This window comes from Chlorocebus sabaeus, chromosome 7 (genome assembly GCF_047675955.1).
Source record: "Chlorocebus sabaeus isolate Y175 chromosome 7, mChlSab1.0.hap1, whole genome shotgun sequence".
In the NCBI taxonomy this organism is placed as follows: domain Eukaryota; kingdom Metazoa; phylum Chordata; class Mammalia; order Primates; family Cercopithecidae; genus Chlorocebus; species Chlorocebus sabaeus.
In genome coordinates this window covers 112,283,678-112,302,021 of record NC_132910.1, presented here as the reverse complement: position 1 = coordinate 112,302,021, position 18,344 = coordinate 112,283,678, and the positions used below count along the sequence as shown (strand labels likewise).

The window sequence follows — 18,344 nt, the reverse complement described above, 5'->3', positions numbered from 1 at the left end:
TATACATCTAATTCTCTCTCCACCTTAATGCTTCTCCTTAATTTATAATTGCCATGAAACAATATTCTTCTTTCAATGTGTTTGTGAAAAATGTTTCATAGAGTAATTTATCATTGAGTTGTTTCAGAGTGACTATAACCTCATGGATCTATTAAATCAGGATCACATAGTGATAAGTTCCTGTGTAAATGCACTGTATATGAGTTTTTAGTACCCAAAAAAACACTAATGTGTTTCATTTTAGAAGGCAGATTTCTTGAGTACCAGTGGTGGAAATGAGTCTTTTGGAATCATGTTTTCCCATGAAAAGGTATTAAATATGAATATAATATTTTTCAAATTCATGGTCACCATTAAGAGAGAGCAGCAGTGTACTTCCCAATATAACTCATTGATCAATAAAGTTTAGATAAGACCTGATATATTTAGAGTATAGAATAAAATCTCTCAGAAAATGGTGTTGTGCTTGCTGCAAATAAAAACTCAATTTTGGTGTAATGTCAGATTACGTTAGGTTTCAGGTTTTGATAGTGAGTTGGTGAGGATATATACAACAGACTTTTAGTTATTTTTCGTCTTTTTTCCAACTTGTTGTGTAGCTTTACTAGATATGATTATTTCTATATTTATCCCAGTTGTACACATGATTTCATCACGTCACCTAGAGTATGAACTTCAAGCAAATAGAATTATATTTCAGACTTATGGATTCAGGACTCAAACTGAAAAGGAGTTTGGAAAAATGTTTAAAATTACAGGCTCAAAAACAAGCTTTCCCAAGATCACCAACTTGGTTACTCTTCTGGTTTTCTACCACGGTTCCATCCTTATCTATCACTCTTTTATTCTTTGACACTTCTTCATTCAGTCACCTTCTTTGCTTGTTACAGATCTAGCTGCTGCTCTTCACATATGCCATGGTATTACTTATTATTTAATGGATCCTGAAATAAGTTTAAAGAAAACCATGTGTCTTATTATGCATATGTCTTATATTGTGGAACCTGAAAGATCTATTACTGATTTGTTGTTGTTGTTGTTTTGTTTTGTTGAAACAAGATCTCACTCTTTCGCCCAGGTTGGTGTGCAGTGGTGCATTCATAGCTCACTGCAGTCTTGAGTTCCTGGGCTCAAGGGATCCTTCTACCTCAGCCTCGTGGGTAGCTGAAATTACAAGTGCACACCACTGAATCTGATTAATTATTTTCAATTTTTTGTAGAGACGGGGCCTCACAAGGTTGCCCAGGCTAGTCTCTAATTCCTGGGCTCAAGAGATTCTCCTGACTTAACCTCTGAAGCTCTAGGATTACAGCCATGAGCCATCTCAGTCAGCCTATATCTGGTTTTAATGCTAACTTAAATTATACTGAACTGTAGAACGGAACTCATTATACTTTATACAGGGAGTCTGATGTAAGTCTCCTCTAAAATGTCTGTTATCCAGGTTTGGAGTTTCCACAAGCCAAAATTATTTTACCTTTATAAACTACTGTTACCAGTCTGTTAGAAAAGAATTCTTGCATAGGAACAGGTTGTTTGTAATGTCCAGAATACTTACGTTTCAAGAAATTGAAACTGAGATTAGAAATTGGGAAGCTCAATGGTCCACATTTCTTTCTCTGCTATTGTTGACCTTTATCTCAAGCAAAGCAACCTTCAGGGTGTTCATCAGTTCCCTTGCTCTGTTTCTAGTCCAGTTATACTTTTGCAAACTTGGTCCTCAAAAATAGTCGTTTGAAATACCAGCCTCTTTACATGATGCAGACAATCCATTTCCCCATGAAGCCAGTGAGTAACCTTTTGAATACACCACCACCATCTTTCAGAAGGGGAATCAAAATGTTTCCCCACTTATTTATTTATTTTTTTTCCTCAGGGTGTCTCTTTTCAAACCTGGCTTAACTTACAGAGTTATAGAATGATAACAACGTGAGCCTTAGTCCCTTTGAGGTTACAGTGATATCCTGCAAAGAGCTTCCTGAAGAGAGGAATGTAAACTACTTCTAACTATTCCTTAGAAGATTATTCTGTAGATTTAAAAAGAAATGAATTTAACAAATCAGTGCTTGACATCGTAGATGTAAAGAGGTCTTATAAAGCTTCCTTAATAATCACACTGTTTTATAATTCTCACTTTGCGTTTCTGTTAAGCTTTAATATGTAAGCCTAAAATTGGGGAGAACAACAGTGGAAAGCTCATAAATGTAATGGAGTTGTATAGCATTATTAAGTGGGCCAAGCAGCAGGACTCTTGAAGTCCTTTCAAGAGATTATCGCTAACAAGTAGCCAAGGTATTTGGATGAATGTGATCAGAATGATGTGTGTTTCAGACAATCCATCGACAACATTTTTATATGATTAATAAGGACTCACTTACACACATGTAAAAGTGCATTCCACACACTTTACAAATAAACGTGTTTAAAGTTATTTAGATTTTTCAATAGAAACTTCTTAAAGGTAAAATTGAAGATTTTGACAGAAAAAATATTGATACAAATATATTTAAACATCAAAACCTTTTGAGATTTACAAAATCACACAAATCTATCATATTAGATGTGTCTTAAAGAATACTTAGTCTTTTCATATAAGATTTATTTTAACACAAAAAAAGTACCTATTTTTTCCAGGTAATATATTTTCATGGCAAATATAAAATAAAACAAAATATTTTATTATAAAATACAATATATTATTCCTTCATGTTTCCCTATGTCTAGTGCCAGCTCAATCAATTGCTACATTTAATCACTAAAAAAGGTAGTTAGCGATGGTATTTCTTGAATTATCAATATTAAATATTGTCTGTTGGTGTTCTTCTATGAAAGACAATAATTTTGCTTATACAATTCTAATAACTTTTTCTTCCTAAATATATTGAAAATTATATAATTATTTTGCATACTCATGGGTTAGATTTACAATATAATGATTAAATCTTTAGCTTTATTTTTCTCAACATTTCTAAAAATTTTCATTTAACTATAAGTTTCTGAATACTGGCTTCATTTCTCATTGTTTACTTTTGATATTTCAACAATAGTTCTCACAATTTCAATTTAACAGTGAAGACATCCATTTCTTTAAAATTTTTTCCATATTTTAAAAAAGTCACAAATATCAGTTTGGAGGTGGTGAGGGAAGGAAAGTATACTACGGGAAACTGTGTTTCAATTTTATTTTACTAAATGTTTCTATTGGTAAATATTAAAAATTAACTTCAGTATTTAAAAATACATTTACATTTCTCCATGTACTATGTAATTATTTTATACACCATGTTGCCTGCATGGAAATTAAGAAAGAACTATATAATAAGAATTACAACGAAAATAGCTTAAACTTCAAAATTATCATTCATATTTTAGTGTGTAAGCTGCCAACTTAATGCTCATTATAACTCGTTTTTTTCTATCTTAGTCATTTATTTTCAAAATATTGTTGATCCCATTTTAGAGGACATATTATGGGTTGCTTGGCAAATTAATGGCAGAGTCAATATTTCATCTAGAACTTGCCAAGCAAAAACATAGTTGTGCCATGAGCTATGCTGTCCACCTATTTTTTAATTTTAGAAAACAACATAATTAAAGCAGCTGCTGTTTTCATGTAAACACATATTACATATATATGCATATATACATGTTAACAGAAAGGTGTACTAGAAGTTATGTTCTGGCTATATTTTAAAATAAATATTTCATAGTATGCCTCTACAGTAGTTTATAGATGAGATCTAAATTTGACCCATTTAATATTGACTTCCAAATTATCACTCGTGCACGGAGGTTTGTTTACTTGTTTATCCGTATTTGGAATTTGCTTTGTGTCAAGCATTGTGATAGGCAGGGGAGAGAAAATAATAACATAACAGATACAGAAATTTTAAGCACACTTAAGTGTAATGGTTGCTCTTATAGACAGATGTACACTGAGGGCACAAAAAGAGAAATAATACTACTGAATTTCTCCTAATTTAAATATTTTTCAAAAGATCAGGAAACTAGGCTGTCTTAAAGATATAGAAGGGTAAAAGGAAGATGAAATTGATATGTGGCTGCATATTGTATAATCCTATTATAAATCTCATTTGTATAGCTTTAAAGAAAATTTAACATAAAACACATTTCAAGGGTGCAACTACTGGCAGCATAACTATATTGCTTGAAAACTCTACCAAGGTGTTTCTGCTGGAATGGGGAATGGGATCTATTTGTTGGCTGTCTTTCTCTCTCTCTCTCTCTTTTTTTTTTTTTTTTTTTTTTTTTTTTTTTTTTTTTTTGAGACAGAGTCTCACTCTGTTGCCCAGGCTGGATTTCAGTGGCGTGTTCTTAACTCACTGCAACCTCTGCCTCCCCGTTCAAGCCAGTCTCCTGCCTCAGCCTCTGCAGTAGCTGGGATTACAATCGCGTGCCACCACGCCCAGCTAATTTTTGTATTTTTAGTAAAAACGAGGTTTCACCATGTTGACCAGGCTGGTCTTGAAGTCCTGACCTCAGGTGATTTGCCCACCTGTTTCCCAAAGTGCTGGGATGACAGGCATGAGCCACCACGCCCGGCCTGTTGGCTCTCTCCTAAGTGTTATTGCTTCCATCCTGAAAAAGAAGCAATCAGTTCTATCCCATCTCTATTTTAAAGTAAAAAATTAACTCCTTATGATAGGAGCAAAGGAGAAAGATTACATGTTTAAAAATGTATATATCTAGTATCATTTACATTCAAAACTTAACTCTGTAATCTGTGATTTTCACTAAACAGTAGCTAATATAATTTCACAAAAGATATCTAATAGCCGATAGCTCCCTTTTGAACTTACTTGAAAAATTAAAAAATAGGATTAAATAATAGCGTACTGATTATATAATCTGTATATATTTCTAAGGATTTACACTGAACTAAATCACCGGGTCAGGTTTTGTGAATTCTCAATATTGTTTTCAAGTTGTTACTCTGAAGAATTTTCCTAAAATGGATAATGTGGCCTGGAACCCTATTTAAATTTTCAGTTAAAAAAAGAGCCCAGATAAAATGTAATATTTTATAAATATGATAATAAATTTATAGTTATCAATGTAATGGACAAAGATAATGTGCTTTTTATTTCTATGTTTTCATCTCAAATGAAGGTAGGTACAGAGCCAAAGTCTTTAAGTAAATGATGCTTTTTAAAAAACAAATATTTTGGCCAGGCGCGGTGGTTCATGCCTATAATCCCAGCACTTTGGGAGGCCGAGGCGGGCGGATCACGAGGTCAGGAGATCGATACCATCCTGGCTAACACGGTGAAACCCCGTCTCTACTAAAAATACAAAAATTTAGCCAGGCGTGGTGGCGGGCGCCTGTAGTCCCAGCTGCTTGGGAGGCTGAGGCAGGAGAATGGCGTGAACCCGGGAGGCAGAGCTTGCGGTGAGCTGAAATCGTGCTACTAGGAGCAAGACTCGTCTCAAAAAAAAAAAGTCATTTTTATGGGTTTCCTTTAAATGATAAAACATAGCAATAGTATACATATATAACAATTCTTTGTCCAATATTACTTTACCACATAACTGTATAAAATCAAATGCAAAGCTCTTTTAGTCATTCTTATGTAGCACAAATTTATGTGTGAATTACAATAATGCTTAAAAATTAAACACATATAATTATCTCTGTAAAACATTTATAGTTTTTAAAGATAAATTGATTTCATTTCAGAGTAATTTTTTTCAGTCAATTGTAGTTTTGCAAACCCTATTAAGCCTTTGTTCCATGTAAGGCACTTCTGTACCAGACAACATGGAAAGATGGAAGAACGAAGCACCATCTGTATTTTGAGATTATGTGCCACAGGGTAAAAGAAGTTTAATTCCTAAGTGATGTACAGTACTGAATCAAATGTGGAGAATCCAGCAATCACAAAATCCACCTTATTTATCCTTCCTTGTCAACATTTTTTAGTTAGTAAACAGAGTGAGATAATCACAGGGAAAGCCTACATATGCATATCTAGAATAGTAATTAATAAAATCTGTCTCACTCCTCAATTAAGTTTCCCAAAAATAGAAATTGTACAACATGTGTTATCAGAACTCGTGTGTCATTACTAAAAGGAGAGAGAAACATTTAAGGGGGAGAAAGGAGAACTTGTATTATATCAGCTGTTCCATCTTCAAACTGTATGACACTTTTCCTTAAAAGTTTGTTTTTGATTATTTTATGAATTTGTAATGATAAGAAATAATGAAATTAATTCCACAATAATATTAGAAATTCAGAGGATCAGAGTAAATTAAATCCAACTAGAATTCATATAAAATGTCTTTTAAAAACTAGACTTTTTATTTCAACAGAATTCATGTCTCTATTTTCTGGTCATATGAATAAAACGAATATAATGCAGATTTTGAAATTAAAAAAACCTATTAAATGAAAAATCCGGCTGAGAAAATGAATTCTACATGATAGGACTGAAGTACAAAAACAAACCAAAGAAAATTACATTTTAATTCCTGCAGCCATGTTTTAAAAGCTGCATTGAGAAAGTATCCCAAACTCCCTCTTTTCAATGTTTAATAAAAAGGCTGGATATCTATTGTCAGGAAAACTGCACAGAAAGATGTATACTTTTGGCACTTAAAACAAATATTTTATTGATTTTTTCATGATAAGAATTTATTAATCGACAGTTGGTGGTCACTTAACTTCATGTGTTACGTGGTAATTATTTTCTTTAGTTTTATTTTTTTTTTCCCTCACTAACCAACTCACTAACTGTGCTGTGTGCCACAAGTTAAAGAAAGAATATCACTGCTCCTATACAATTCAAATAGTCATCATATTGAGGAAAGTTTAAACACATCTAATTCTTTAATTCCAACTTACCCATACTAGGTTTAAATTAGTTTGATCCGTAAACCCTCATTGTTCATACAATTTGCAATTACCAATATCCAGCCAGTCGTTTTCTATTATTTTTGCTTTAATATTGTTTCAATTCCAACACCTTTTTGTCAAGCTCTATTTACTATTTTTTGGACCTAACTCTAGACCTTTTGTCTTGATATTTAATTTGCTTTCCCTACTATTCAAATATATGCCTTTCCCAACAGACATTAAGTGCCTGCCTGCCTCTCCTATTCTCAGTGTCTAATGGCACCTGGACCTTCCCCCTAGCTAGGATTTCAGCTCCTTTACAATAACTATTAAAGCCAGAAAAGCTACCACCTAGTCCTACATTCACAAAGCATCTAGAATTTGGTTTTTATGTTCTGTAAGCATTTGAAATTTAACACCCTACAGTTGTGTCTTTTTAAACCAGCTTTTCTTTTCTAATTCAATATTTTTATAAACCACTATAACATTTTACATTTAACCAGAGTTGAAATAATTCAAATAAATTGGTTTTTTTTTTTTTTTTCATGAAAAAAAAATTGACAAACTTCTGATTTAATCCTCTCGATTTTCAGGTAAGGAAATGAGAAAGATCAAGTGATTTGCTCAGTCATGGAACTGCCAAACGCCAGATAGAACAAAATTCTCCTTGCCCTATATGCAATAATCATGCCACATTTAAAGTAGCTCTCTAAATCTCTTGAACATGCACAGCAAACTTCCTTCCAAAACATTTGGTAATTTTTTTTTTAAAGTTTGCATCAAAAACATGTAGACCGTTACAGTTTTTGTCAAATGTAGCACATCGATAATTTTCTATATGAAAATAGGAGGTAACTTTTATTGATCACTTGACCTTTTCAAATATGATTGTATGTACTTCTCACAATAACTCCATGTGATAGCTAATATTATTATACCCAATTTACCAATGAGGTAACAAGCCTCAACAGGTCTACTTGCACAGACAATATAAGTACACCTTTGGACATTACACTGAGGTCTCTTTGGCCTCAAATCCTGTTATTTTTAACCTCTCTAATATGCTATCTGTAAAGAGAAAACAATGTTTAGCTTATGATAGCATAGTGTTATAAGCTTTGTTTTTATTGTATTGCTGAAAGACATAATATATTAAAAGAAAGAATAAACAATTCTGTAATGCAGCCTTTGGACCTTGATATCCTAAAGCAAAATCATGCTACATAAGTGTGTCCATGTAGCACAAAGTAGGCAAATACAGCCCCCAAGTTACCATGACTACCTATATTCTGACTAATATGAGAAAGACGCTTATGATATTATAAATGAAATTGGAATGGGATAAATTTAATATATCTCATTTTAGAAAAAAATATATTGCTTTGGTTATAAGCAATTAAAAAATTACTGAAAGTATTTTATCCACAGTGCTTTAAAAAAATGGTCAAATGAGGAGACTATTCAATGCTACCAAATCCTTCAATGCATTTTTGTAAGATTGATTTTTTCCAATATTGCAAAGTGATATTGAAAGGAATTTATATCTAGCGTATTCACAAATAGTTCAGTCTTGATCATGTGTGTATATAGACAAATATTTCTACATGACTATAAATATATCCTAGGAATCCAAACCTGAATATTCTAATTCAGTACAAAAGTAACTGTGTTGTATTTGCCTTGATTTATGACAAACTGAATAAATCCTCATTCAGAATAATTATTTATATTCCTTGCATTTGACAAACTGAACATTTTTTCTCCAAGTATTTTATTATTCACTTTCAAAATTTACAGCAATAGACTCAGATTGTGACAGTTTCATTAAAAACATATACTTAAAAGAAAGACTGAAAGAGAGAAAGAGAGAGAGCTACAATAAAAAAGCATGAAATCAGTGCTTCCTAAACTCTGTGGGAGAAAAAAAATCACTATTTTTGCTCATTCTGTTTTTCTCTTGTAAAAACCAGTGGATAGTTTTCACTACATGAACTCCTCCAGGCAAATTTGACAATACCCAAACTGGTTTAAATACTATTAAATTAGATAGGTCTACTGATCACATACAGGGAAATTACGGCAATGTCAAATTGCTATAAAAGGTTCTCAATGGTTAATTTCAATATCTATGCAGTCCTCAGCTTGGTAGCAAATTTTATGTCAACTGGCAGCAGTTTACAGACCACAGTTTGATTAGTACTACTCTAGAATTCAGTTTCTCAATGATTCTGCATGACATTGCATATGTTTAACATATGGTGATTGAGTAACATACACCACTTCCTGACTTTTTTTTTTTTTTTTGGCTATTATAAGTGACATTTAAACACGTATTTACTAAGCAAATATTGTACCTTCAGCATTATGTTTGGGAAATGTAGAAATATAGGAATAGCAAAGGCTAACATTTTAATTGGAAATATAATATATGATTCATTGCCAAATTATAAGTCACAAAATAAAAATTCTGTGAAAATTCAGACAAGAAGAAAATCAGTGAAACACCTCGAAGCTAGGAATGAATTATGTAGGTGTTGGAAATTTGGCTGCCAAAGACAGATTGAAAATAATTTGACAAAGTATTTTGAAGTGCTTTTCAATAGCTGTGGAAAATCATTGTTTTTCATGAAATATTAAGTAGAATGTTCTAGCTGATGGACAGGACATTTGTTGATGAACAATGGACGTAAAAGTTATACATTTGTAATTAATTAAAATTCATACCAAAATGTATTAATTATTTATTTTTACAAAAGAGGGGGTACTAGGAAAGAGTAACTGAAAGAAACTCTGTAGAAAACAGAAAGGATTATGTTGACGGCTCTATTTCCTATGAGGCAATCTTATACATTATTTGTGGCAGGAAGGTACAGAGAGAGTGGTTAATTTACACACATCAGCAACCAAGAGAAAAATCCCAATTCAATTTTCAGTTACAAAAAGTGGGTAGGGACTCTCTGCCTGTCTTAGGAACCTGATTGGTAGAGAAGCATAAAAGTAAAACAGTGCGAAACTATCATAACTACTAACTAGATCAGTGAGAGACCCAGGCCTGCAGTGTTTCCAGAAGTTTTCAGACTTAAATACCTTTATTTAATGATATATTAAGACACCAAACCCTTTCTCCTCTCCTTTGTCTCAACATCTGTTTTCTTTCAGTACTTGTCTAAGTGTCTACATAACAAACATGGGTGGATCTCCAAGGCTCCCCAATTCGGAACCCAAGTTGTATATATACATGTTAGACCACCTTATTTATCACATTTGTATTTCTGCGTTCTTCATGATACCAGAGACAGTTTGTTTTTATTCACATAAATTACAGAATGCATTGGTAATCCAAATTATGCAGAGAACCAGATATTTACTGGGTTTTTTGTTTGTTTTGTTTTGCTTTTTTTGAGGCGGAGTCTTACTCTGTCGCCCAGGCTGGAGTGCAGTGCTGCGATCTCGGCTCACTACAACCTCTGCCTTCTGGGTTGAAGCCATTCTCCTGCCTCAGCCTCCTAAGTGCCTGGGATTACTTAGGTGTGCACCACCATGCCCTGATAATTTTTGTATTTCCATTTTTAGTAGAGACGGAGTTTCACCATGTTGGCTAGGCTGGTCTTGAACTCCTGACCTGAAGAGATCCACCTGCCTTGGCCTCCCAAAGTGCTGGGATTACAAGCCTGAGCTGCTGCGCCCAGCCTCATTAGCATTTAATTAATGGCTCTTTCAGTGCTTTAGTTTCCCATCTTCCAAAGTCCATACATTCACTTTTTTTTTTTTTTCTAAAAGACAAGACATTTGACATATAAACTATACTTATGTTCAATATGTAAGTTTGGAATATTTGTATTGTGAATTTTATTTTGTTACGTTTCTATTCAATAGTCTCCTACTATATAGAACTACTCAGTTTTTTAAAACTTTTCTAATACAAATCACTTTCTTTGTGTTCAGGAATGCAAGTATTTCATCCTTTCTTTGGTTTATTTCTTTTGTTAAGTTTTGGATCAACTTTAATACTTCCTTTAAGATAGTATACCTTTTGTTCTGTATTATCTCTCTGTTTGAAACCACCTGTTCAACAATTTTCCTAGAGGAAGACAGCGGAGGAAAGTCTGGTGAATGACAAGGCCATAGATTAGTGTCTGGGTGTTACCTGACCATGATAGTAATTAGGCAACCAGAATGGATGAGTTTTCAGAGGAATTTAATGTAAAGGAAATAGAGCAGAAAACTAAAGTCTGAGCCTTGACTTTTCTGAAGCCACATCCAGGGAACTGAAGATAAAGTAGCCACCACAGGCAGGAAGAATTTAAATAATATAACAAAAATGATAACTAAAGTCAGAATGTATACTAAAATGGGATCAGCAACTTTTTTTCTTCTGCAAATGGCCAGATAGTAAGTAAATATCTTAGACTTTTCAGGACATATGTCTGTCATTATAACATGAAAGATGCCATAATATTTAAATGAATAGGTATAGTAGGGTTATAATACATCTTCATTTCTGTAAATTTGAATCTCATATAATATTTACTTGTCACGAAATGTACTCCTTTTTTAATTTTTTTCCAACCATTAAAAGATAAAGAAAACATTCCTAGTTTCTGGATATACCAAATTAGGCAGTGGGCCAAATTTGGCCTGCAGGACCATTATTTGAGAATCTCTGCCTTGCAAGAATGAAAGAACCTTTTATGACAAATCAAGTGTCTGAAACAGCTAAAGGCAGCCGAAATTACAAGCAACTTGAAAGCATTCTCTCATATTCATGTTTTCCTTTTCAAGCATAGCTTTGCACAACATTCTTCACATAGTAAGCTCTCAATAAATGCTTTCCAATGAGAAATAAAGGATAATAATTGGAAATTCTGAGGCCACTGGTGACTTTGAAAATATATCTTTTAAAATAGATGATGTCATGAAAGCCTGTTTGAAGCATGGTCAGTTTAGAGTGAAAGGTTGGGAAATGGAAGAAAGGTTGTTCAAAAGTCTGAAGATAATTAGATGGATGATTGAAATGGAAATATTAATTCAATTGAAGCTGTTTTATGAAGTGTTTCTTAAATTTATGGGGCAATGTTAATGTCTGAATAATTGAATAGTTAAAATTATAAGAAAAATTGAGGGCAGGTCTTTCTGAAAGTAAGGAGTAGTGGACATATCTTTTAAGATTAGATAGAAGGATGAGAGGAGGTAGTCCTGACAACAACTTATTGAGGTGGAAGTAAGGAAAATAGACGTGTTTGTGAGAAATATTTGTCTTTAGGAATGATACAGGATGACCTGAGAAGGAGAATATGAAGAGGAAGGAAGGAAAGATTGGAATTTAAAGATTTTAAGGCAAAGTATTTTTAATAGGTAATTAGTCTAATAAATGAAAATGGCAACATCCTAGTAGAAGACAAGTGTATATATGATTCTGTTTGATTTACCTTGGCTTAGCAAATAAGATATTAGTAACATTATTTAAAATGCTAATTAAAATTTGTACCATCAATAGTGATATAACTTGTACTCTTTAACATTTTGGGAAAGTATAATACATGTGTAGGAAATATGTGATTAAATATGGAAAAGATCCAAAAGAAATAAATTCTAAATATACATTAGAATTGTCTTTTCCCGGACTCTCATCTCCGTTAGTTTATACCTTATTAATTCTGTTCACTCTAAATGTTAGTATACATTTCTGTAAAAGTGATTTAATAATACTCTTTGATATAATCCCTGGCAGCTTTCTTCATCAGTATGTATTATCTTAATCTTATTTTTCATCTCTGGATTCTGTGTCTCCTTTTTGTCCCATTAAATCTCTAATTCATGCTAAAAAAACATTCCTCTACTATTTTTCTTCCATAGAAATAAATATTAATATGAGAAAATAAAAGAGTGCTATCGTAAAGTGAGAAATAATATAATTAGAAATAATATCATAAAGCAAAGCAAAGAAAATCCAGGATTACTGTCAGGGAACTTTTAATGGCTTTGTAAAAATGATTGTAAGTCTGGTCAAGGATGTCTTGTTGGGACAGCATCCAAATAGAAACTAATTCCCAGCAGAGCAGTGTATTTTACTGTTGAATAGTTCTGTAGCAAACAAAGGGGTGGAAATCGTTCGTGGTTCAGCAGTTGTTTGGCTGACAGTTACGTGTCAGGTCGCTGACACTTTTCATTACTTTGGCAGGTTTTACACAACGGCGAAGAATTTGTAAACAATTTCCCTGTATTCAGAGCCTTTCACCAACCTTAGTTCCCACTTTTTTCCCACTTCTTCATGCCTCTCAAGTATATATTTTATCTAGTGTTTGTTTCTCGCAAAATAGATTCTTGTCCTTGACATTAAGTATACTTCTGAAGAAAAGGTTGTCTTAGAAAACAGTGTGTCAGTAGGAATTGGTGAATGAAAGTATAATACTGCATTCTAAGCACTTAGTGAAGACAGACTTCTGCCTCCAGGTTTGGGTTACCTCCTTAAGAGTGCCAAGGACTTTACTCAGGTTGACCTCCTGAATAGTCACCTGTAATGGCCGTGGTACACAGAATTAATTTCATAAATCCAGAACTACCTGAAACACCATACGATATGTGCTTCATTTTCAGTCTTTCCGCTTATGCCTTAGAAGCTTAGAACAATCTCTGCTGTTTAGAGGAGAACACTATTGTTTTATGTTCCTAAACCATGCAACACTGAACCAGATCTTAAAAATTAATGGACACTCCAGAGCCTTCCTGAATTAGACCTGACATTTGGAGAACATTAACCGCAGGCCACACACTGGATGTCTCATTGCAAAGTGCTTTGGTATTTACATTAATTACCAAATTTTATGCAAAAAGAAAAACCACCTACAATGGTTATGCAGCCTGAGAAAGGTGACATTTTTTAGTTGTTCAATGTGGTTACTGAATGTCAAATGTGGTATACTGCTATCAGTGTTATCTTTAGAAATAAATGCTTAGTGATACTGATAATGAGAGTGTGGTTGATTTTTGTCTTATGATTATTAAATACATATGCTGAATGGGATCTGCTGAAAAACGAATGTTTTTATATAGATTAGAAAAAATAGTCTTATTGTAAGTTAGCTTAGAGATAATAACTGGAGTACACAAATAAATGAAATTAGACATTAGTTGTTAATTATCAGACAAAAAAATCAAATACTGGAATAATTGTTTATCATTATATTATTATTATATAAATAACTCTTTCTTACTGCACAGACCTTTTTTTTTTTTTTTTTTTGAGACAGAGTCTCACTATGTCACCCAGGCTGGAGTGCAGTGGCATGGTCTCAGCTCACTGCAAGCTCCGCCTCCCAGGTTCAGGCCATTCTCCTGCCTCCGCCTCCCGAGTAGCTGGGACTACATGCACCGGCCACTACGCCTGGCTAATTTTTTTGTATTTTTAGTGGAGACGGAGTTTCACCATGTTAGCGAGGATGATCTCTATCTCCTGACCTCATGATCCTCCCACCTCACCCTCCCAAAGTGCTGGGATCACAGGCGTAAGCCGCCACACCTGGCCTGCACATACGTTTTATGTACATTTTAACCAGTCTCTCTTATTTGTGGTTTTTCTAACTATAATAGAATAGTTCGTAAAAGAAAACCCAAAAACACTTCATACACTTTTACTTATGCTGTGACTCCCAGGATAAATCACAAGGGCTTGCGTATCTCTTCCACAACCATTTTTTGACAATATGAAGGAAAAGAGGAAATAGAGGGGCTTTTTGACCTCATTTACGGTCATCTAACACAAAGTATTCAATCTTCAACCAGAAGGCAGTTCTAGGGTAAGGAAGCATAATAAGAAGCTTTGGGAATATTGAAAGATTTTATAAAATTTGACCTTGATTGAAAAATAAAACAACCATTGAGAATAACTACCTTATTATAATTTATTTAAGCTTTGATTTACTAGAAATTAAAAGAATCCTGAAATATTTTCCAGAAGATTATATGACTTAACAAAACTATGAATTTGCTATGAGGACTGCCACTAATGTTGTGAAAAACTCAGAATATACTTTAAGTGTGACATTTATTCTGTTAAAGAAACTTGAGACTGGGAAAATTTGGGGAAAGATGTTGGACTTTTTGAAGTTGCTGAGTTATAACCAAGTAGGAAAAAAATGAAAGAACTGCATTTTACTAGAAAAATAAGTAATTAAGAACATAAAATGTACTTTAAAGGAATCTCGTTTACATTGCTTTCCATACATATTTAATGAACTGAAATATGTTCTATTAATTAAACTTTATATATATATATTTAACATTTGATGCTGAAAGTAGTAAAGAGTGAAACATTAATTTTACCCATGATATTGTCAGGTATGTGTTATAATTTAAGATATAAATTTCATTTTATCTTTCCTAAATTACAGGATGAAGTCTGTCCCAAAGCTGAGGGAGATGAAGTTCAGAGGTGTGTGTGGGCATCAGCTGTTAATGTCAAAGACAAGTTCATTTATGTTGCACAGCCAACTTTGGACAGAGTCCTTATTGTTGATGTGCAGTCCCAAAAAGTTGTTCAGGTATGAATAATTACTGCTTGTGGACAAGCAAATCTTTAAAAAATATTTATATTATTGCAGTAATCTTTTCCAGGTAACTTGATTGTCACTGATAATATGTTTCCTTACTTGGATAACTAGAAAATTTACGCAATTTCTGCAAACTCTTCTCTCATTCTGTTCCTTAAGCCTAATGAATTCAGGAGATAATTTAAGTTTTTTGTTTTCAGAAATTAAATCCACGAACACTTCGTAATATTAACCTGCCTAGCTCCACACAAATCTCCCTCCCAGATGCGTATTCTATCTAGAGCAAGGAAGGCACAGTCAGAGCAGGCAGAGGCCAATTAAGACATTCCTGCCTATCATTATAGAACTGGAATGGAGGCCTCCTTATTTTATTCTTAATAAAGACCAAGACAATCATAGGCTTCACTAGATGACAGTAACCTAGTAGAATTTGCTAGGTAGTAGTAAAATAAATAATATGTAAGTATGCTAGAGATAGAGAAAGCAATCTATAATAAACATTGCCATGGTCATGCTTTCACAATTCTCTGAATTCATACTTCAAGTTTGAGCCACTAACTGTTGCAGCCCATGCTCTTTACCTGAAATCAGATGCAGAACAACCAAGGTGAAGTGCAGGGTTGATGTCCAGTCAGTCTGGTCCCTTAATTATTTTCATCTTTTGCTTCTCAGCTCAGAGAAAAGTAAGTGAACTAGCTTTATGAGATATGTACAATCTGTTAAATGGGAATAATAAATATATGTATCTTGTGAAGTTATTTTAAGAATTACATGAATAATGCATGTAAAGCATTTATAGCAGACCCTGGCATGTTGAAGTGCCATATGCCTGTTTCCTATCAAAATTTCTCGGGAGACTGGACCCAAAACATTCCTTCATTTACAGAGAATGTTTTCAGTCAATATTGGTTTGAAGTTAAACCTCTAATTTTGATTTATGTCTAGCACTACAAAAAGTGTTAATATGTTCAAAGTAGGACTACACATACTAAAAGTCATTAACAACTTCACATTCATTCATTCATTCATCCATCCATCAATCCATCCATCCATCCATCCATCCATCCATCCATCCATCCATACATTCACCCATTCACCCATGTAGCACTTCATCCATATATTCTGTATTTATTTAACAATTGCTTATTATGTGTTTCTTATTTCACAAATACAAACATGAAAAATATTTCTGCTATGAAGAGCTGGCATTTCCAGGTTTACAAATTGACGGTGAATAACTGGCCTAACGGTTCACTTTCTAATATGAGAATGAGCAGTACAATCATGAGTAAAAGGATGAATAGTTACTCTAATAGAAAACCCTAAGGCCCTGAGGTTACACGTTTATTATGAATATACAATCTAATGGTCTGATATTTATTGTGAGAGAAAATTTTGCTGTATATTTCACTTCTTTGTTTCTGAGTTTTGAGACTGTGGGATTTTGACTAGGCTGGATTTTTATTTCAGCTACAACATAGGCCAACACAAATTACAAGCATTCGATTTGGAATTATCAAAACTCCTTGCTGGATTAAAATTGGAAATATATTTTAGAAATAATCAGGCTGGTTTTTAAATTGAGTTTTCAAACTAGAGAACTATACTCACTGAATATAAATTATCTAAGTGATATTCAAAAGTGGGAAGAGCTAACATCACTTATTATTCATATAATTCCACCTTCAAATAATGGTGAAACATTTAAAATAGAAAAGATTAATAAAAAAATGTTCAAGTGATATGGTAATTACATAAACTGTATTATTTTTCAAAATGCCTATTATTACTATGAAATATTAGGGGAACTTATAAAACTTCACAAAATGAAAAGCAGATAATAATATGATACAATCATGATTGCAGAGATTTTTCAGCTTAGTATCTAACACATTTTTGTAGGTTGATAAATTGGGGCACAGTCCAAATGCATTCTCCTTATGACCATGTTATTATAATAATAATTACTTATATTACTCCTTCTAGATACTACCTATTTGAAGGAAATTATTATGTAGATTTCTATTACCACATATAAATATTGACTGCTTTTGAGCATAAATGGATATATATGATATTCACGATCTGAATCTGGCTATTTGTGCTTTACATTATGATTGCAAGATCATTTTGTTCATAGCTGTTGCTAGTGTAATTCTTTGTTTTATTGCTGCGAAGAAACTGATTACAGTTGATTCTCATTGTTGTGGATTCTGTATTTATAGTTACCTACTTGTTTAAATGTATTTATAACCATGGCATTTTATGGTCATTTGTGGGCATACCTAGATGTGAAAACTTTTTTATTACTAAATATACACATGCCCCTCTGTATTTGAACAAGAAGATATTCTGCCTTCTTGTTTTAACTTTCATACTATAAATGAATATTCTTTCCATGCTCAATTTAATACCTTTAAAAAAAATCCATGCTTTTGATAATTTTGCTGTTTAAAACGGCCTCCACACATAGTGTTGAAGTGCTGTCTAGAGTTCCCAAGTACAAGAAGATTGTGATGCACCTAATGGTAAGTTTTGTTCAGGCATGAGTTGTAATGCTGTTGGCCTTGAGTTCCATCTTCATCAGTTAACAATGTGTATTAAATAAGGTGTCTTTAGACAGATACATACATAAAGCAAGGTGATGTATTGATTGGTTGATTCCAATAATATGAACAAAAGCTCAACAGATCATAACTCTTCACTTCCTTTATGAAATCAGTATTCAGTAATTCGATGTTAGTGATGATTTATAGAGGAACTATCATAAATAATTAGAATTTACTATGTTTGAGTATCAGACTTGTATTTATCCATTCTACTGCTAACAGACATTTAAAGTGTATTTAAATTTGTACTATGGTGAATAATACTATTTGCTACAATTTTGTACACTTTTTGGGTGCAAAATATGCAATTCTTTTCATATATGCATATAT

General features: G+C 33.0%; 1 protein-coding gene across 7 annotated transcripts in view; it reads left to right on the top strand.

The window, feature by feature from the left end:
• Nucleotides 1-18,344, top strand: part of FSTL5 (follistatin like 5) — a 786,887-nt gene that overhangs the window by 674,852 nt on the left and 93,691 nt on the right. For all 7 annotated transcript variants that reach the window (XM_008000150.3, XM_008000148.3, XM_008000146.3 and 4 more), the window contains one exon: nt 15,247-15,396. In XM_008000150.3, coding sequence (XP_007998341.2) covers nt 15,247-15,396 — 150 coding nt within the window. The remainder of the gene's footprint in view (nt 1-15,246; nt 15,397-18,344) is intronic.